Raw genomic sequence first — 21,648 nt, forward strand, 5'->3', positions numbered from 1 at the left:
AAAGTGTTGTGTTACCTGCTTTACAGGCAGATTGTACTATACAAGTGCGTCATAGTACCAGAACAGAATGCAGGATACAGTATTACAGCTGCTGAGAAAGTGCAGAAAGAGATCAAAATTAACATTAAAGAGGTCCATTCAAAAGTCTGATAACAGCGGGGAAGAAGTTATTCTTGAATCTGTTTGTACGTCTATACAAACCTTTGTGTCTTCTGCCCAACAGAAGGAGGTGGAAGAGAGCATATCCGGGGTGGGACATGTCTTTAATTGTGTTGGTTGCTTTCCAGATGCAGCGAGAAATGTAGATAAAGTGGCTGGAAGGCCGGTTTGCATGATGGACAGTGCTGTGCTCACAACTCTCTGTAGTTTCTTTTGGTCTTGAGAAGAGCAGTTGCCATACCATGCTGTAATGCTTTCTGTGGTGCATCTATAAAACTTTGTAAAAGCAAGCACCTCAGCACTTTTGACACTGACAGAGTGTCAGTGCCTTTCACTCCACTTCCTAAAATTAATGACTAGCTCCTTCATTTTGTTGCTGTTGATGCTAGATAAGAACCAACTAAACAGTCTGTATGTGAGTTTCACCAGGATTATCATCACTGAATCGCAGCTGTTTAAATTTAATAGGTCACTATTGATCAGAACCATAAGTGAGCATGACATAAGTGAGCTGCGGCTGCAAGATCACTTCATAAAGTGGATATTTGGTGGTGAGTAACTCACTTCCTAATTTGAAAGCCTTCTCACCATCCTGAAGGTGCATGTCTGACGAACAATGCTCCACTTCCCAGGATGAGTGAAGCTTCAATAATTCACAGTATGTCACCATCTAGAACAAAAGCCTGATCCTTTGGCATTTTCATCATTGAGTTCAACAACTTAGAGCATAACCTGTATTCTCCATTTTGATTACTATTTCTCCCCATCACCACTATCATCTCTATTGGCAGTGTCTTGGGTTTGCTGTCAGCAAACCAGTCCCAGTTCCTCTTTTTCACACCTGTAAACATTCCTTCACTGTTACTGAATGCAAATCCTGGCACACCTGAACAATGATAATACCTGTATCTTAAGGCATTAGCAGCCTAAGAACATTGGTCACTACTATTATAAGGGCAATGAGAGATGAGCAATAAAGCTGACCTTGTTAATGGTGCCTACATCTTATGTTTTTTTTAAAAACTCCTTAGCACAATGTTCATGGCCCATGAATGAATACACAACTAATCTGTGTATCAAGGTGCTTAAAGAGAGCATAATGACAAATATGACGCTAAGCCACATAAAAAGATATTGGGTGAGATGACTGACAGCTTAGAATTAGAGGTAGATTTTAAAGAATGCCTTAAGGGAGAAAAGAGAGGTGAGAGGAAATTCCAGAACTTTGAGCCTAGGCAACTGAAAACACAAACACCAGTAGTGGAGTAAATAAAATTGCAGTTGCTCAAGACTTCAGAGTTGGATCTTTACTGATTTCTCAGAGATTTCTGGGGCTGAGGGAGATTGTGATGATAGGTTTGGGCTAGAACATGATGGGATTTGTAAACATGGATGATAACTTTCAAATTCAGGCATTGTTAAACCAGGAGCTAATGTAGGTCAGTGAGCATAGGGAACAGAGCTTGGTGCAAATGAATATCCAGGCAGCAGAGTTTTGGATAATTTCAAGTTTATGGAGAAAATGTGGCATGTGGAAAACCAGGCAGCTCAGTACTGAATTAGCCAAAAATCTAGAGTTAAAGTCAAGAGCGATGGTGGTGAGATACAGTTGTCTGTAGATAGCCTCCATGTGAATACTAGTACTGTATGTTTTTATGCCGATGCCATGGACATAGGAGGGGTCCATGATGGTATGCAGGAGTAATGACTTTCTGGCCATAATTAAATGACAAAGAAACTCGGTGAAACCAGAACTACCCAATTGGACAATGCACTGAAGAATTGGAAGAGGATGGTGTGAGTAGCAGAGTGAAAGGCTACAGAAAAGATAACAAGAATAGGGTGAGATAATTTACCTTCCTCACAATCGCAAAAAAAGTAAGTCGTGATTTTGATGAAAACTGTTTTTGGACAATGGCAGGGACAAAATTCTGTTTGGGGACTTCAAACATTGAGTTACATAAATATTGAGGGAGGACACGTTCAGGAACTTTGGAGAGGAAAGAAGAATTGGTGAAGCAGTCGTAGTTTTCAAGAAAGGCAAGGTCAAGAGTTTTTTTTGAGATTAGGCATGATTACGACATATTTGAAGGGAGAACAACTAAAAAGAAAAGACAGCTAACAGGATTGTTTAACATGAGTAGGAGAAGTTGGTTGGAGAGTTTAGTGAAGACGGGGTCAGGAAGCATGATATGGGTCTCAAGGGCTAAATGAGTTTGGAGAAGACATGAAGGTAAACAAAATAGAGAAGGATACAAATTTATGCTACAGCAATGGAAAGGTTTAGAGTTTTGGCCTGTTAGACAAATGAAAGAGAAGATTCTGCAGGTGCACCAAACTGAAAGGACTCAATCTTAGTAACAAAAATGTCCATGAGCTCCTCATTGTATAGCATGAGATTGCAGGGACAGGAGAAAGGCACTTTTTACTTTATATCAATTACCAGACCTAATACCTTGCTGATACTCACAAATTGTAATCAAGTTACGGTGACAGAAACAAATGACCATCAGATCTTATTTGGATCAGTTTTAACTTTTTTTACAATGTTTCACCTGCAATGTTCTTTCTTTTGTCATTTGCAACTAAATTAAATATTGAAAGATTTGTAAATATGATATAATTTAATAAATCAAGTAGCAGTGGAATGAGTACAACAACTTGCAAATGCCAACGTGCACCTCTAACATAATGAAATATCCCAAGGTGCTTCACACAAGCATTAGCAAGCCAAATTTGAAGCCAGTAGCCTGTTAATTCAGAAGTGTGTATCAACTATGTATGTCTATGTTTAAGCTATCATTCAGGCTTCAATGTGTGCTTGTACAGGGCTATTCTATATTAATGGTTCCCCTCATCTATTTCTGAGCTAAATGGGCAGACATTTTTCACTTCATATTTATAATTCCAAGTGCTGTATTAAATAAGAGCAAATTTCATAATTCAGGTAGCACTTTTTTCATAATAAAATGCTAAATATTATGCTGACATCCTTTTACTATAAGTCACCAGATTTGTTGTTAGCCCCACTCTCTGGTGGGATGGACATGACTGTCATTCAGAATCCTCTTCAGATTAGTGCACTAACTATAACTGTCATTTTTCCTGGCAACCCAAGTCAAAACTATCCATCACTGCCTGTCATTAGCTGATTCTGTACTTCTAGCCATACAGCATTCCTCTTTGTTTAATGAGAAATACTACTTGTAAGGATCTTATGTAGACATTTTAAGAATTACTTTTTTAACTTACCAGTAAATTATCGATATTTTACTATTTCAACTCTTAAGGAATGGGAAGTTCAAAGATCCATTGCAGATATAGCCAAAATTCAAGCCATTCACTCCATTATAATAAAATGTGAGGCTGGATGAACACAGCAGGCCAAGCAGCATCTCAGGAGCACAAAAGCTGACGTTTCGGGCCTAGACCCTTCATCAGAGAGGGGGATGGGGTGAGGGTTCTGGAATAAATAGGGAGAGAGGGGGAGGCGGACCGAAGGTGGAGAGTAAAGAAGATAGGTGGAGAGAGTATAGGTGGGGAGGTAGGGAGGGGAGGTAGGGAGGGGATGGGTCAGTCCAGGGAAGACAGACAGGGCAAGGAGGTGGGATGAGGTTAGTAGATTGATGGGGGTGCGGCTTGGGGTGAGAGGAAGAACAGGTTAGGGAGGCAGAGACAGGTTGGACTGGTTTTGGGATGCAGTGGGTCGGGGGGAAGAGCTGGGCTGGCTGTGTGGTGCAGTGGGGGGAGGGGATGAACTGGGCTGGTTTTGGGATGCAGTGGGGGAAGGGGAGATTTTGAAACTGGTGACGTCCACATTGATACCATTAGGCTGCAGGGTTCCCAGGCGGAATATGAGTTGCTGTTCCTGCGACCTTCGGGTGGCATCGTTGTGGCACTGCAGGAGGCCCATGATGGACATGTCATCTAAAGAATGGGAGGGGGAGTTGAAATGGTTTGCAACTGGGAGGTGCAGTTGTTTGTTGCGAACTGAGCGGAGGTGTTCTGCAAAGCGGTCTCCAAGCCTCCGCTTGGTTTCCCCAATGTAGAGGAAGCCACACCGGGTACAGTGGATGCAGTATACCACATTGGCAGATGTGCAGGTGAACCTCTGCTTAATGTGGAATGTCATCTTGGGGCCTGGGATAGGGGTGAGGGAGGAGGTGTGGGGGCAAGTGTAGCATTTCCTGCGGTTGCAGGGGAAGGTGCCGGGTGTGGTGGGGTTGGAGGGCAGTGTGGAGCGAACAAGGGAGTCACGGAGAGAGTGGTCTCTCCGGAAAGCAGACAGGGGTGGGGATGGAAAAATGTCTTGGGTGGTGGGGTCGGATTGTAAATGGCGGAAGTGTCGGAAGATGATGCGTTGTATCCGAAGGTTGGTAGGGTGGTGTGTGAGAACGAGGGGGATCCTCTTAGGGCGGTTGTGGCGGGGGCGGGGTGTGAGGGATGTGTTGCGGGAAATACGGGAGACGCAGTCAAGGGCGTTCTCGATCACTGTGGGGGGAAAGTTGCGGTCCTTAAAGAACTTGGACATCTGGGATGTGCGGGAGTGGAATGTCTTATCGTGGGAGCAGATGCGGCGGAGGCGGAGGAATTGGGAATAGGGAATGGAATTTTTGCAGGAGGGTGGGTGGGAGGAGGTGTATTCTAGGTAGTTGTGGGAGTCGGTGGGCTTGAAATGGACATCAGTTACAAGCTGGTTGCCTGATATGGAGACTGAGAGGTCCAGGAAGGTGAGGGATGTGCTGGAGATGGCCCAGGTGAACTGAAGGTTGGGGTGGAAGGTGTTGGTGAAGTGGATGAACTGTTCGAGCTCCTCACTCCATTGTCTCCCTGCTGGTTCTTTGAAATCTGAAATGAGGCCCATTCCCCTGCTCTGTCCAACAAGCCCTTAATATATTTCTCTTCAAATATTTATTCAAACATAAAAGGTTATTATTTTAAAAAGTGTGCAAACTACATGCAAATATTCTTATAAAGTGCAAGTACACAACAGAATGAAAATGTCATGCAAAATTTGACGAGAATCAAAAATAGACAATAACATAACTAAAAGATTATACAAAGGTTTTCACCAGACATTCAAAAAATCAATCGAAGAAACTAGTTTCAGTACTTTTATGTTACAGGTAACGAATTATATTTCAAGGATTGTGAGAATATTCCGTGTTGTTTTAGTAGATTGGTATATTGTAGTAAAAATCAGTTTGATTTATCCAGAGATAGTACAAACTGCCAATGCTGGAGAATCTGAGATAACACAGTGTGAAGCTGGATGAACACAGCAGGCCAAGCAGCATTAGAGGAGCAGGAGAGCTGATGTTTCTGAAGAAGGGTATCGGCCCAAAACATCAGCTTTCCTGCTCCTCTAATGCTGCTTGGCCTGCTGTATTCATCAGCTTCACACCGTGTTGTTTCATCCAGAGTTTTTTTAACATGGAACAATCCTTAATTTTACACATTGCATATCTTAAAGAACATTGTATCTCTTTATTTAAAGTTCACTTTGGATCACTTCCAGATGACAGAATTACCTAGAGGATGACCCAAAATACAAAGTTGGACAAGCATTACATAGTCCGTTCTGAGGAAGGGTCACCAGACCCGAAACGTTAACTCTGTTTTTCCTTCACAGAAGCTGCCAGACCTGCTGAGCTTTTCTAGCAATTCCTGTTTTGTTTCCTGATTTATAGCATCCACAGTTCTTTTATGTTTTATTAAATAGTCAGTTTTTAAATAGGCTGTTTCTAAATTAATGGAATTCTGTAGATATAAAAAAGTCAGAATTCCACATCAAAACGCCAGAAGTAATTATGATTCTAAATAGTTATGTTTGGAAGAAATTCAGAATGTAGACACTATTGAGGCTAGGCCAATTTTATAAATAAAATGAATGTGTAGCACGTAGGCTGGACAGCCATCCTGATATCTGAAAAAAAAATTAGGAAAAATGTGTAAAGGGATTCTCTAGCAATTTTTTGTGGTTTCTAAGTAAAAACAATGACAATGTACAGTAAGGTTTATTATAATTTTCACTATAATGCTGCATTAATGATAGAAGAATCAATAGGATAATGCAGCAAGATGTTAATTTTGCACTGTAAAAAGTTAAATGTTACATATTTATATTGGGCAGCTATAGAAACATTAGTCAGTTCTGAAGACACAATGGCAGCCTTGTTTTAAACATGAACTTATGCGGAAGATTTATTTAAGGGCGGTCCTTAGAAAGTTTTTTTTTAACAATTTGATCAACAGCTGGCAGAGGTTATTGAGAAGGGTGGTTAAGACCAAAACATTGGGCTTTTTGAGGTATGAACTAAATTCTGATCTGTAAAGGGAAGATCGTTGGTATTCTTTTTCATCCTCCACTCTCTTTGCCTTACCATTCGTGGCGATGCCATCCAGGCCCAGGGTCTGAAATTCCCTTCACTCTGATTTTCTGTTCTCTTTAAAGTAGCCCTTTAAAACCAACAGCTTTTTTATGCTTTAGTATCCTGCCTTTTCACTCAATACCAATGTTATGTGTAACTGCTCTTTTGAAGCACCTGAAGACATTCTACAAGGTTAAAGACAAATGTAAATAATTGGTGTATTCTGAAGGAATAGAATCCAGTGAGCTGAAAGGCTTTCTTCATCTTGTGATATGAGGTGAAAAGTCATTTCTAGATGTATTCAGTACTGACACACACATTAACATTCCTGCCATGTTTGGCTTTCCTCAAGTCACTTGCTTGCAATATGGATAATAATGTTAGAAAAAAATAACATAAGTGCCATATTATTTGCTATCCTTTTAAAATGAATATGACAAATGTTATAATTATTTAATGCAGATGCTATTTCAGGGAAATGAGCCGAGGAAAAAAGACAACCAACACTTGTAGTGCCACATTTTTATTGAGAGAAAAGCAAATGCACTTTGCCATATGACCTTTTGCAAAGGAAAGTTAGCACAGAAAAAGATCAGCTATAGCAAACCTAACCACCTGTCTTGGGGAAATAGTAAAATTTATTGCTGCCTCCAATGTGTATTTAATACATTTTACACTGCTCCCTAGCAACCAGATGCCAGATAAATAAAGTATAGCCTTTTTATTTTATGACAATAGTCACCAACATGTCCTCAAGGCAGCACTTAGCATTCAAACAGGCAAATAGGGCTTGTAGGAGCTGATCATTTTAAAGCTTTGAATTTTAGCATAATTCTATTTATTGGATGTATTCTGGACAGCACATTATATCCTTATTTTTCATGGTTGAAATTTGTAGCACTGGTTTCACTTTAACATATTTAATAATATTATTGATAAATTGTTCAAATGAAAAATCAGTACTATTAGAATGACATAGACATTTTTTGTGCTTCTGGCCCTTGGTTCCCATCTAAGAAGCTTGCTGTACACTGATAAAGTATTCTTAAAAAATCTTTTCACCAAATTCCAAATGGAAAAAGAGACATTCCCTTGCTCCAGAAAAAGTGATAGAATCCTTTCTTACACATATTACTATTGAATGATGGATTTCTCTTTCTCTTGCGGAAGTTATGTAGTGTGTTTATCTTTGAAGGTTAACATGTTTCACTTATGGCTTAGTTCGTAGTATTCTTCTCTCTGACCCAAAATTTCTTTCTGTTGCAGTGCTGAAGGTGTTCTGCGCTTTTGGAGGTATTATTTTTCAGATGCAATGTTAAACCAAGGTCCAACCAGTTTGCTTGGGTGAATATAAAAGATCCAGTGCCACTATTTTGAAGAGAAGTAGAGGAATTATCCTGGTGTACTCATCAACGCTTATCTCTCAAACAACTGTGTAAAACAAAAGACTGATAGGTCATTTTTCACATTGCAGTTTTTAAGATTTTGCTGAGTGTGAATTGTCTGCCATCATTTCATTGTTACAACAGTAACAAATAGAAGTATTCCTAAAAATACATTAATGACTTGAGGCCGCTTTTAAACTCCCAATGCAATATAAGTGCACTTTTTTTTTTGATTCCCTGCTAATATTTCAATCAGACACTTTTACATCTCTGCACCAAGTAACACATTCCTTATATGGAATCAAACTTCACAAGACCGGCTAGAAACCTTTAAGATTGATAAACTATTTCACTAAAAGATTAATCAGTTTCAGGTGAAACTTTTCATCCATGTAGTAATATGGGTAAAATGCACAACTGAGGCCGGAGATCAATTAAAATTTCAGAACTGAGACTGTTAGATTTTTGTGAGACAGAATGTCTATTACCGATATTTCTATTTCATTATAATACTTAATTTCCAATAATAGGAGAAAAACAACTAACTATCCCATTTAAGTTAAAAATAATTATTTCATATTTCTTTTTGAGTTCATCCCAAAGAGTGTCCTGTTCTCACTGAGATAGACTGTGGACATTGAAGTTTTTTTTTGTTATTTGGGTGTTGGCTCAGAGGGAAGGCAATTGTGGTTTTGCTTTGGTGCAGACTGCATCTCACTGGATTGAGAGACCCACCAAGAGATGATCATTAATCAGGCCTGAGTTTAAGCAGAAAAAATGCCTGTATCATTCATAGCACAAAATGCAGTTGGGGCTCAGTCTCAGTTTGGATGCCCTGAGGAGAAATCCAGCTGGAGGATTTACAATGTTGGTAGCTCAAAGAACTAATCCATAGAGGTCCTCACAGAGCCTTGTGGCAGAAGGTAGTTAGTAAATTTAGCTTGGAAGCTGTGAGAAGGCAGTTTCATGCCTGCCAATTACCTGAATAAGGAATTGGGGTATCTATGGCCATGAAGTACAAGATAAACATCAGAAGGTCGGTTTACCAGAAATCTAATGAAAGGATCACCGCAAAATGTTACCTCTGTGAATGGCTGAGAAATTAAGACAAAAATAGATGAAGCAAAGGAAAATTAAAGTTGACGTCCAGAGGCTCTAGTATACCTTGTGAGTTGGTCCCTAATGGCACGCCAATCAAGACAAAACAGAACAATTGTTAAATTACTGGAGAATAGCTATCAAAACCTGAGCTAAATACAAATTAAAGTGTGCACTTTTTGACAGATAGCTGTTATCCTAAAATATAATTTAACTTTGGTGTCAACACACCAATCCTTAGGATGTACAATACAATCCTTACACTATTTCCGTGTCATTTGATAATGTTCTGAAAGTCTATTAGCATAACCATCGTCAACACCAGAGAAACAGTCTCAAACCAAGTAGTGAAGTTACCTATAATTTAGATGTTAAGCATTTGAACCAAGTTTTTAAAACATACTGTGAATATAAATTTCACACTTTGTTTGAAATTCTTTATTCAAAATGTTATTTAAATCATTTTAGTGGAATCAGAATCATATTACCTAAGTAGGGGATTTTTTAACGTCTAATCATAAGGGATACTGAGAAGTTGAAGCAGGCTAGTGTAGGGGTTCGATTCAATATCCTTTTGAGTATTGGTCTATGCAGTACGTACTTGAATTGTAGTTTTATTGTGAAGTAGCTATTTGTTCCTTTGTGATCATTCTTTCAAATAACATCTAAAATGCTCGAGAACTACCTGTTCGAAGATTTTGATGCCGAAACCAATAAATTGACCTGGTGTTTGAAATGGCCTCTGTTTGACTATCTCTGTCTTTATCTCTCCAATTTCCAACTACGCTTGTGTTCCCTTGCTTCAACTTCGAAATGATGTCATATGTCCATGACTTCAACCCAGCGTCAGTGCCATTCTTCCTTTACAAAAAAAATAAGATGCGAAGTTCCTTGCAACTATATGTTTTTGATAATAATGGGAACCGTTGGATAATGGTTTTCTCGCCAAGTTTCCTGAACAATATTTAACTCTCAATCAACGTTGCTGAAAGAGATTAGTTGGTCTCAGTGCTGTTTCTGCGACTCTTGATTTGGGACTACAAAGTTCAAACGCATTTCATTGACAGTAAAGCGCTTTGGTTTTTTTTAATATTGCAGCAAACATCTGCCACTTGGAGGGCACACTCGGCAGACAGCTCATACGTTTGATTTTACGGTGGCAACGGAGTAGAGGCCTGAACTCCCGAGAACAGTTCTTCCTTTAATGGTAGGCGAGAGAAGTATCTACCTTTCTCTGAACTTGAAACATCTCATAAAAGGGCATCAAGAGGTCTGTCCTCCAGCACGGACGTTTTTGAAATGCGCACTTGTTTTGAATAAGGCTCCACTTTCAATTGGAGTGGAGGACAGATTAATTCATGCTTGATTCCATTGAGCTGACGTGTCGGCTAAATTGTACTTGACATTTACGCGAATCTGGCACCTGTACTTCCAATATAGGATGTGGTTTCAACAAACGATGACTATACTTGTGAGACATCAAAGCAGGCAGGATTGAAGATTAAATGTTGCCACGTACTAACTTGCAGGTTCAGAGTCCAAGGTGACAGTGCCCCAAGGAATCTCGCTCGTTTAGACCCAATTAAATCATCGCTCTGGATTCTTAAACTGCTCAATACTTCCAATGAACCAATGCATTCCAAGAATCAGTCGTATACCAGCAGCGCCATGATCTAGCAACGAAGGTTATGCCACATGAACTAACTTTTCAAAGGGGAAACAAAACGGTGACTATCAGTACCAGCGGTTGTGCGAGTATTTTAAAATGGTCCATTTCCCAACATTCACTCCATCCTATTGCATAACCTAAACCTAATCTGATTGAAAGCAAGCCACATGAAGCCATCACTCAACTCACAGAGAGCTTCCTGCCCAAAGACGAATCAAATGTATTCAAAATCGAAACAAAAACTGAAAATATTGGAGATAATGGGAACTGCAGATGCTGGAGAATCCAAGATAACAAAGTGTGGAGCTGGATGAACACAGCAGGCCAAGCAGCATCTCAGGAACACAAAAGCTGACGTTTCGGGCCTAGACCCTTGATCAGAGAGGTCTGATGAAGGGTCTAGGCCCGAAACGTCAGCTTTTGTGCTCCTGTGATGCTGCTGGGCCTGCTGTGTTCATCCAGCCTCACATTTTATTATCCTGAAAATATTGGAGATGCTCAGGCTGCGCAGCGACTGACAAGCAAGTTAACGGTTCACGTGACAGCCTTACGAAATGTTAACGTTGTTTCTCCACAGACTCTGCCTGATCTGCTGTGTGTTTACACCATTTTCGATTTTTACATCAGATCGAGACTTGCTCAAGCCGAACACCTCCGATAAGACAGAAAAATTTAGTTTTGTAAACGCTTAATGAATTTGTCCTCAAGTTAAAAATACCGCTTCAAAAAATACTTTTAGAAGTGTTCAGGGCGACCAAACGCAAATGCTGCCAGACCTACTGAGCTTCTCCAACGGTTTCTGGCTTTATTGGTTATTCGATGTGATTTCCAAATTGGCTTGCATGCTTTAAAAGTATAGTGGTAAAACTGCACTTGAACTTGAAATAACCGAAATAATTGCGGAACTTATCATTACGAAGGCTGATATATGATGGGCATGTATCAGTTGCCCTGATTACTGTCGTAAATTTGTCAGAATTTCCGTTCATATCTTCCAGTTCTGGAAGAAGAGTGAGCCATTCAGTCTTTCCAGTCTATTCCGCTAGTCAATTAGATCATGGTTGATCTGTAAAATGAATGAATTAAATCTACCCGTCTTACATCCATAGCTCTTTAAACGCTTAACCAACAAAAATCTAATTCTGAGGAAAGGTCATTGGAACCGAAACTTTAGTCTGATTCCCACTCCACAGATGCTGCCGGACCTGCTGAGCTTTTCCAGCAATTTCAGTTTTTGTTTCTGATTTACAGCATCTGCAGCTGTTTGTTTTTAAACACACAATTATCTCAATTTGGGTACTTGCATCTGACTTGCACTCAACAGCACTGTTCTCTTTGGCAGAAAAAAAACCTTTAAGATACCTTTATATTCTTGGAGATGCAACTGGTTTACTTGGTTACAAACGTGAGTAATAATAATATTTAGCTCTTCTAATGTTCAGTTTCTGCAAATAAATAAAGAATGAGAATGGATATTTTTGAAGTTTGTTTTTATGCATGTCTTCGTTTAAATAATTTGGTTATGTTTCTATTCAATGTTTAGTAGAATCTTGCAAAAACATCAAGTCACTCGACCTTGATCCATAAGAGGTAGATGATTTTAGTTAAAGCGCAAAGAACGACATTATTCATAGTTGATAATTTAGGGGTGTCACCCTCCAATCGACATTTTAATACTTGTACAAAATATGTACATTTTTACAAGTTTCTTTTGTTTCTGCTAATAGCTGTATTCTGTGTAAACAGCAAAAATTACAGTGTTGAAGCCAGAACTTTAAAAAAAATGCTTACTGCATCGAAACGTGAATATCACCAGTTACATTTATCAACTCACCCATCCAAGAATGATTAAAAGTCTAATGTTGACATGTAAGATCATTTTAGGAATTCCATGATACATCCATAACATAGCGTTTATTTTACTTTTCCACTTAAAAATTAAACCGCATAAACAGGTAAAGGTAGTTTTAAAAAAACGTTCGCCAAAAATCCAAAGAGTAACTCTCTGAATTTATCGACAAAATAAATGAACACAATACTATGTTTTAAAACAGGCAGGTAGTAACTGAAAAGTATGCTTTGGTATATCTCGGACATCATTCTTGACTGAAGCTTTGATATGCAATCGAACATAACTGAAACATTTAATGTTTTAAAACTCTTGATAACCAGTTTAATTTTGTATGAAACATCGTTTTACTTTCACGAGAAATAAAAGTTTGAACGTGGCAGCTACCTATATACAAATACCAGAACAATTAGCTTGCACGGAGTTAAGGAAGAAAAATAGAACGTTCTTGGCTATAATGATGCATGGGTGGATATAAATCATCTCTAGCGTATTCGGGTGAATATAAATGAAATTAACTTTATTATAGAAATCATTCCGGGAGATTTCTAGGGAAGACAAATACTTACATTTCGACATAACAAATTGGATTATATCGAAGACACAATCTACCTTTATCTACCAAATTGTCCACTTCCTTGAAGTTCTGTTACCTTTGCACATAAACTTATCAGTCAACGAACTTGGGCGAACCAAAACAGATACAGTTCGCTTTTAACACAACTAAGTTGGCTTCCCTTCCCCCACCCCACCCCCTCCCGCCCCTAAAATAAAATTTAGTGTAATGCAATGGTAGAAGTTGGTAACATCAAAGTCCATAAATCTAGAAATGTAGTGGTAGAAGCATTCGATATTGGCCTAACTGATGGCCGCTATGTTGACCATGATGTCTTGTAATCATCCCATGACCAACGTGTATCAAATATCCATCGAGTCTAGTTGTTCTTGTTTTAAACATACAGAAATGCCCATTTACAAATAATACACCGCCTGAAGAATTTCAGTGGGGGAGGGGGAAAAGAACATTTTGTTCCGTTGACTTCACACGCCAGGCACCGCACAGGTCCACGTGGGTCTTCTCAATGTGAACATATCGGGCGCAGTCCCAGAACAAAGATACCTTCAGAGTTTCCTCTCAGAAACAAATACTGCTGGGCATCTAACTCTCCACAGTCTCTTTCCACTCTCCCTTTTTACTGCAATCGGGGCCAGTACTGAGACATGTCCGGTTCGCTTCCGGGCACTTGAACAGGTACAGACACACCAGGGGAGATAAGTCCTGAGAAATCGAAACAAAACTATTATTAAGACACAGAAACAAAAAAAAATCACAATTCTTGAGCTTGCAGCTTTTGTTTTGCACGCGATGATTGTTTTTTTTAAAAGAAATCTAATTTTACATCAATAACAATGATGTTGTGCAACGCGACCATTTTGAAATCCAACAAAACAAAATCAGAAGAAAAACACAAGCATTTATTTATTATTAGTGAGTGCTAATTCCCTAAGCAATTTCAAAAACAAAAATAACATAACTTGTTTATTATAAGACTCGAGCGCTCCGGTCCTCGGAGCTTTGGGAGCTTTAATAATGTTTGCTAAAATCCTGATGCTATTTTAAGCTGCAGGTTCATAATTAACTCGGGCGATGACAGTTTATTTTGACTTATGGATCCAGCAGGAATGGAGAAACCCATCAGTCATAGACTACAGCACAGAAACAGGCCTTTTGGTCCAATTCGTTCATGCCGACCAAGTTTTTCGAACTAGACTCGTCCCGCTTGCCTGTGTTTGGCCCATATCTCTCCAAATCTTTCCAATCATGTACCTGTCCAAATGTCTTTTCCTGTACTAGCAAATACTTATGCAGCATATTTTGAACACTGAGGATCCGAATTCATTCATCAAACGAAATACTAATGCAATTTCTAAGTTTAAATAACCGGTTAATTTGTTCACGAACAGGTCAGGCATAGCATCTTTAGCATTCGTTGATAATTCATTATTGATATCTGTTTGCATCTTTTTCCTCAAAATATTCATCCAGGGGAAAATTAATGGTTTAAGAGGATCGAAATAAGTGGTTTACAAAAAAAAAATTTACAGGGATCAAATCACTGACAACTGATGTTAGTATTCAGCTATAACTTGAATTCCTATAAGTGGTCCATCCAAATACCACTGGGCGTGGTATGGAAGATGCTGACGACTCTTCAATTGATCTTCTCCATAGGCTTACCTGTGGATGTGGCCCCCGAGGTGCCCATAGACTGGGGGTTCATATGTGACTGCATATGAGGCGGCGTGTACGTGTCATAACTGCGTCCATTAACTGACGGACTGTTGGGCAGCATACAGGAGTAAGACGGCGTTTGGCTGGATACTGGCGACTTTCCAAAAAACAAATGGAAAACACAACATCCGTTTGTGCATGCCGTAGAGAAAGTATTTAATGGCTGTTGATTCTGTTTGTTCTGCTCCATACTTACTTGCATAGACAGGTTGTTTGCCATGCTGAAACTGGGCATCGGTGGCAGTGCGCTGTAAGTGTTAGTGAGGGATGTGTCTGCCCGACCCAGCATTGCACCTGTGGCAAAAGAGGAAACTGAAAACAAAAGAAGCGAAACTGTGTGTTAGAGATAAACTGGAACGTGAGAGTTGACTGTGAAACCCAGCGCACGAATTCACCTCAATTTATCACACTTAATTAAGAATTATCTGAATGGAGAGAGATGGTTGCTCTCTGATGAAGGGTCTAGGCCCGTAACGTCAGCTTTTGTGCTCCTGAGATGCTGCTTGGCCTGCTGTGTTCATCCAGCTCCACACTTTATTATCTTGGATTCTCCAGCATCTGCAGTTCCCATTATGTCTGGGGTTATTCTGGGACAGTCCCGCCCACCAATTGACTTTGTTACAGGATCTCGACACCTTTGCTGGACAATCAGAGGAGCAGGAGAAAGGCCATTCAGTCATTGGGACCTGTCCTACCATTGAATTAAATCACGACAGAACTGCAAGTTAACTCTATTTACTAGTCTTTCTACCATGATTTTTTATAATAAAGTGTGGAGCTGGATGAACACAGCAGGCCAAGCAGCATCTCAGGAGCACAAAAGCTGACGTTTCGGGCCTAGGCCCTTCATCCATGATTCTTTAAACCTATTTACTGCTCCTTCTCAAACTCTCCTCTCGCCTGAGGTGTGGTGATTCTCGGGTTAAACCACCACCATCAATATGTGACGAGACAGCAGCACTATGGTCTTACAAGACTTTGGCAACTTGATCTGTTACTGAACAAAAGTCTATTCACACCAATGCCAACATTATCCATGAGGAATTTTCGAGCATGAGGAATTTTCGAGGGGTGACTTCTCGATTTCAACTGCCCATGAAGAATGCTCAGGATGTAAAATGTTTCCCTCTTGCTCTGGACTTCCCCACGAGAGAAAACTGCTTCTCCGTGTCTACCGTGTCAAAGTCATCTCATTGGGTTCTATTCATGTTGAAACGTGAATCTGTGGTCTCTCTCAGGCCTTTTTTTCTCACGTGGCCTCCTTTCAGCCACTGGAGCTCGGCTGTTTAATATGAGGGGTGGGGTGGGGTGGGGCGTCTTCCTTACTGGCTCAGTCTGACCTCACTTGGTGTCCATTTCAATGCACTCCCAACGGGTGCAGTCGGACATTCAAGCAAGTTTAAAAAACCTAGACGACCAGTCACTTTGACGCACAGTTGGATTGAGAATCACCCGACTCAAAGGAGATTAGCAATGCAGCTAGTCACTTAACCGCACGGTGAAATTCAGACTTACAATACCCAACTGTTTTAACTATCGAATATGGTTGGTGTTGGTAAAGTATGGAGGGGCGGTCTTTGGTAAATACGCTGGGCGGGGGGCGGGGAATGGTGGAAGACTTGTGGCCGGCGTTGACTGGCTCAGACGCTTTGAATGTGTAACACAACTTTAAGCAACATTTCAAATAGTTAATTGAACGGAATTTCAAGGGATAAGGTTATTCAATGTTTTTTAAATAATCTGTCCTATCCATGTTACAAGATCTGTTTGGACCTTTATGTTGCCGCCCTGACGCAACTAACGCCCGTTATCTGTTTCTTTAAAAAATATTAAAAGCCTCTTTTATCAGATAGTCCTTTATATTAAAGCTAAACTCATCAGCCGCTAGTAAAATACACTGGGAAAATTCCGGCTGCAAAGGAATGCATTCTATTAGCCCTGACCCAATTAAGACTTCAGTCCCACGTAGAACATATTTCTATTGTTACGAATCCCTCGGGGGGTCGAGGGACAAATGGGCTGCAGAAGCAAATAGCATTTTAACATGTCCTTTAATTGTAATCACGGCACTTTTCAGTCTCGGGAAATCATAATTACTAAGTCTGAACACTCAATTTATTGCAAAAGTGTACGTGTCATTCTGTTCATGACGGACATTCAACCTTCATATTAAACAATATTGATGGGCAATTATTGCAACATTAGCGAGAAGGAATCTGGGAAAAGAAATATTGGCAACTTTAAACCTGTTCTCATAATGCTGTCCCCCTTTGATGACTTTACACTATTACTTTCTGAGCTTTTTTAAGATTGATAATGTGCTGGTGTCAGTCAAAACACCACCACACTCTGCTCTACCCCCAAATCCTTATGATTGCATTTCTCTTGAGCAGCTTGTTATAACGCATAGCTCTAACTTGGCGCATTGCCCTTACCGGGAGTTGTGGGCTGAGGGATGGGCTGGTAAACACTGGTACTGAAGCTGCTGCTGATGGGGATGTGGCTCGGGGTGTTGCTAGCTTGTCGTCTCTGGTTCCTCAGCTTTTCCTCCCGCCTCCACTTTGCTCTCCTGTTGGAAAACCAAACCTGCCGAAAAGTAGAGTCGGAGAGAGAGTGAGGTGACTGAATGTCAAACTCTAGAGAACAAAAGAAAGATATGCATTTTTATAACGCCGACTGCATGTGCCTTTCGTATCCACAGTCTGCACCTTTCTTGCCCATAAGACATTCTAAAGCGCTGTAGAGCCAACTTTTTTTTTACGTTTAACCCCCGTTGTAACGCAAGATACGCGCACAGCAAGCTGCCACGCACAGCAATGTGATAATGACCAAAAATTCTGGTATCCTGTTGTTAGTTCAGGAATAAATGTTGGCCAGGACATCCGGGATTGTTGCCCTGCTCTTCTTTGGGGTAGTGCAATGGAATTTTTCAAACCCATCTGATAAGGCAGGCATTAAATATTAAGGCCTCACCAAAAAGACAGCATCTCTGGCAGTGCAGTGTACCCCAAGTACTTTATTACGAAGGCCAGATTGTTACCAACTGAGCCACAGTTGTTAGAATCTATATGGGACGTTTGAAGAGTCCTCACTGTTGAAAAGTAGCAAACGCATAGAACTAGCTTCCCACAACAGCAATAAGACATTGATCACCTAAGCATTTTTTTCATGATGTTGGTTGAGAGATAATTATTGGTTAGAGCAGATGGGGCCTCGACTTCTTGATGTACTTGAAAGATGACACCTCGAACATGGTTCCCAGTGCTGCACTGAAGTATGTCCTTAGCTTTTGTGCTCCGATCACTTTTGGGGATTTGAATCCAAAGCCTCGGAGTGATTCAATCCTTTCAAGTGTCATCTGTGTCCCAGTTGGTCACAGTCTTGCTTCTGAGTTACAAGGTTATAGGTTCAAGTACCACTTCAGAGATTTGATCACAAACTCCAGCTTGACACCTGAAAGTGCTAGTGAAGTGGTGTTGGTTTTCTAGTGAGATGTTAAAGAGGCCCATTTTCTTCCTAAGGTGGACCGAAAAGATCCCATGACACTATTTTGTGGAATATAAGTGGAGCCATTCTTCTCAACACACGCCCTCCCCACTCCGCCCAAGTCGGCCCCTCGACCACCATGACAAAAAAAAATTGGTCATTATCTCACTACTCTCTGTGACTGTTTGCAGTGGGGAATTGGCTGATGTGTTTCTAACATTACAATTGTGGCTGACTTCTAAATTGCTGTCTTCTAAAGGGCTCATTGGCTCTAAAATGCCTTGGGGAGCCCTGTGGTCATGGAAGGTGCTACCTGAAAAAGTACAAGTCTTTGCAGAGCTTACAGCGCTGCCGAGGGTGCTGCGCCTGACTGAAGTGCAACAGACCAAAAAAAAAAGCTGTGGGGATCAGAATTTGAGAAACAAGCTGAAATATCAGAATATTTCCATGTTTAAAATTGGATTTCTGCTTGTGTAATATATTTCTTGGGCACTCCAGCCTCGGACAGCACTGTATGCAGCTGAAATGTCCACCCTGTATATTGCTCGAATGGAGAAGAATTCCAATCCGTTGTGCAAATTCCCGGCAAAAATTGATAATCAGTTCAAAAATTTTTAAGCCTTCGCGACAAAAAAAATTACAAATCTTACAAATGTTTATCTTTCGGGGTCTCAGAAATATACCAAACAGCTTCCGATGTGTTACCGTTCACAATGTAGTCAGCTTCACTAGTTGAGTCACATTCAGAAACGGGCCATTGGTTTACCTGTATCCTAGCTTCCGGGAGATCTATTTTGGCCGCTAATCGTTCTCTGGCAAACACATCAGGATAATGAGTTCTCTCGAATTCTGGAAGAACAATTTTTTTTCTTTGTTTATTTGTGGATCTTGACAAAATAGGGAACAGCAAGGTCATCCGATAGCAAAGCATCGAGGGTTGCAAATTTCTATTCTCCCTCGTTCTCCTGTTGTCACTTACTCTGTCTCTCGGTGGTGTACACATGCAGTTCGATTCTTGCCTTTCTCGCTCTCACATACTCCCTCTCATTCATTCTCTCCACCAACTGTAAATCTCACCTTTCTCCAGGGCCTCGATTTGCTCCTGAGTGAAAGATGTTCTGTTTCTCTGCAGTTTCCTTTTGAGCTGGAGCCTCATCTGTGCTTCGTCTGAATCGTCGCTGTTTGAGTTGATGGAGTTTGTATTTTCACCGCCTCCTTCCTGTTGCTGACAGCCGTCTGGAGCAATAACGGAGAAAGCAAGGCCAAATTAAAGAAACTCGATTTCCTACGCGGACTATGGCGTGAAGCTAATTCGAATATTAGTTTTAATGACGACCTAAAGAAGTATCAGCATCTCTCATAAATGCTGTTGAATTTCTCAATCTCAAACAATGACTATGCAGTCTGCGCAAAATGCAATTGTGAATTACTGGTTTAATTTCTTATCCTCTGGTTCCTTGAATCTAGGTCAAAAAGTTCAAAAATCAATATGATTTGAGTGTCTGGAAAGAACTCAGCCCCATGAATTTATTTTTGCATCACTTTCATTGTATCTTGTTACATTATCCCAACCTTCCCAACACACGGCATTCCCTCCACCAGTATGGAATAGCTCGGCCGAATGGCATTTTCCTATGCTCCATATTTTATATTAAACAACAAACAAATCTGACTGGATTTTGCTTGAGGAGATAGAAGATAGAACAGAGAAAATGAAACTCCAAGCATCGACAAAGATTCCCAATGTTTCTGGGCCAACAGAATCTTTGTGCCAACCCATAGACCAGGTGGTATTCTCATGGGTCAAATGGCTACCTGATTACTGGATCAAGTGTGAGACCACATGAACCAGATAGATTTGGGTCACGTTGTTTGGCATTTGACAGTGATAATCCTGCATGCTCAGTGCAAAATCATCCTTTAAAAATAATCAAGCCAATTTGGGCACTCTAACAGCTTCCAAAATTTAACATAGAATCTTCGTTGGTGTCAGGAGGAAGTTAACGTGCATTTTGCATTAAATACCAGAGCAGAAATCCTTTCCTATTAATCACAATGGGGGAAGGGTAACCACTAGTCTGACCCCCACCCCCCATTGCATCTTACGAACATCCGTTTGAAAATGCATCTGTAGTGGAAACGTAACCCTGGAATTTTCTCTTCGCTCCTAGTTACTCCCAACAATTGGTCTGTACTTCCCATTGCTACTGATCTTATCAAAAGTCTTCCTGTCGAGTTACTTTTTAACTTCATACACTGTACGTTCCAGAAGTTTGAATGCCAGCATTTCTCCATCCGCTGACGTAACCAGAACGTTACATGAAAGCTCATAATCTCAGTCTGTAGTTGCTAAGCATGGTGCAATTATATCATCAGTAATAACAGCCTATAATTTTCTTATATTTAGCAGAAACCACTGTTCACTACTTGTGATATATAAGTACTTTTAAAAGGGGAACATAATTTGTGGTGAGCGCCATAATAAATTCAGGGACGATAGTTTAACATTTTGGTTTTATCGAGACAGACCTGATTCTTCAGATGCACATTTGCTGCAAATAAGACAAAGCTATTTCGAATGGCTAAACAAGTCTGCAGAAGAGTAACTGTCAGTCCACACTCCACGTTATTAAACTCTTGCAACAATACAACCACAATCCTGTAAACATCTGTCAATATTACTGCTCGGTGACATTTTTGCAAGGTTTATGAGATAACAATTTTCCTATGATTCATGGTTGGTCGAATCCTTTTAAAGCGCGATTCGGACTGAAACCCAATGAGAATGATTCTATCATTATGTCCATTCGGTTTACGATATTCCCCTGATTTTTTTTAAACCAGAATGCTGTAAACTACGACAAATGACCTGGTTCTGCCTTGCTTGCATTTAAAACGTGGCTCGTTCGGAATTTGTTGAAATCCGTTTGTCAGCTGTATTGTAGGACACTGAAGATTAAGGAATTTCCCTTAAAATAGAGATTTTTTGTCCATCTTTCTAACCACCATATGGGCTTTTTTTCATGTCTATTGCAGTGGCCGCCAACACTTGAATAGCCTTTCAGGCGTACAATGCCAGCAGAGGACGGCAACTATTAAAGTCCCAGGCCAGAAGGTTGGCAAATTTTCGTGGGCAGAATTTTGAGAATACAATCGCTGGTTATCGCGGGAAGACAACAAAAGGATTCTCTTAGGCAGGCAGTGCTCCACATTGTCACACAACGACCACAGTCAACAGACTTTTCAGCGAAGTATGTTAACCTTTGTACGACGCTGTCATTAATCACTGTCCAGTGAGTTGGACTGTTCAGCGCCATTTAGGCTTAAACATTCTATAG

At 40.3% G+C, this 21,648-nt stretch overlaps 2 protein-coding genes across 18 annotated transcripts in view; one reads left to right on the plus strand and one right to left on the minus strand.

Moving 5' to 3' along the window:
* Positions 1 to 10,972, plus strand: part of elp4 (elongator acetyltransferase complex subunit 4) — a 257,514-nt gene extending 246,542 nt beyond the window's left edge. Inside the window, exon 12 of the transcript XR_007248965.2 lies at positions 7,797 to 10,972. The gene's annotated coding sequence lies outside the window, so the exon portion shown is untranslated. The remainder of the gene's footprint in view (positions 1 to 7,796) is intronic.
* A 1,344-nt stretch (positions 10,973 to 12,316) lies between these two features.
* Positions 12,317 to 21,648, minus strand: part of LOC125459263 (paired box protein Pax-6) — a 32,801-nt gene continuing 23,469 nt past the window's right edge. For all 17 annotated transcript variants that reach the window (XM_048545493.2, XM_048545494.2, XM_048545498.2 and 14 more), the window contains 6 exons: positions 19,388 to 19,546; positions 19,077 to 19,159; positions 17,260 to 17,410; positions 15,021 to 15,136; positions 14,771 to 14,921; positions 12,317 to 13,810 (listed from right to left, as the gene is read on the minus strand). In XM_048545493.2, coding sequence (XP_048401450.1) covers positions 13,725 to 13,810; positions 14,771 to 14,921; positions 15,021 to 15,136; positions 17,260 to 17,410; positions 19,077 to 19,159; positions 19,388 to 19,546 — 746 coding nt within the window. In that variant the 3' untranslated portion in view covers positions 12,317 to 13,724. The remainder of the gene's footprint in view (positions 13,811 to 14,770; positions 14,922 to 15,020; positions 15,137 to 17,259; positions 17,411 to 19,076; positions 19,160 to 19,387; positions 19,547 to 21,648) is intronic.

The sequence above is a fragment of the Stegostoma tigrinum genome, chromosome 17 (genome assembly GCF_030684315.1).
Source record: "Stegostoma tigrinum isolate sSteTig4 chromosome 17, sSteTig4.hap1, whole genome shotgun sequence".
In the NCBI taxonomy this organism is placed as follows: domain Eukaryota; kingdom Metazoa; phylum Chordata; class Chondrichthyes; order Orectolobiformes; family Stegostomatidae; genus Stegostoma; species Stegostoma tigrinum.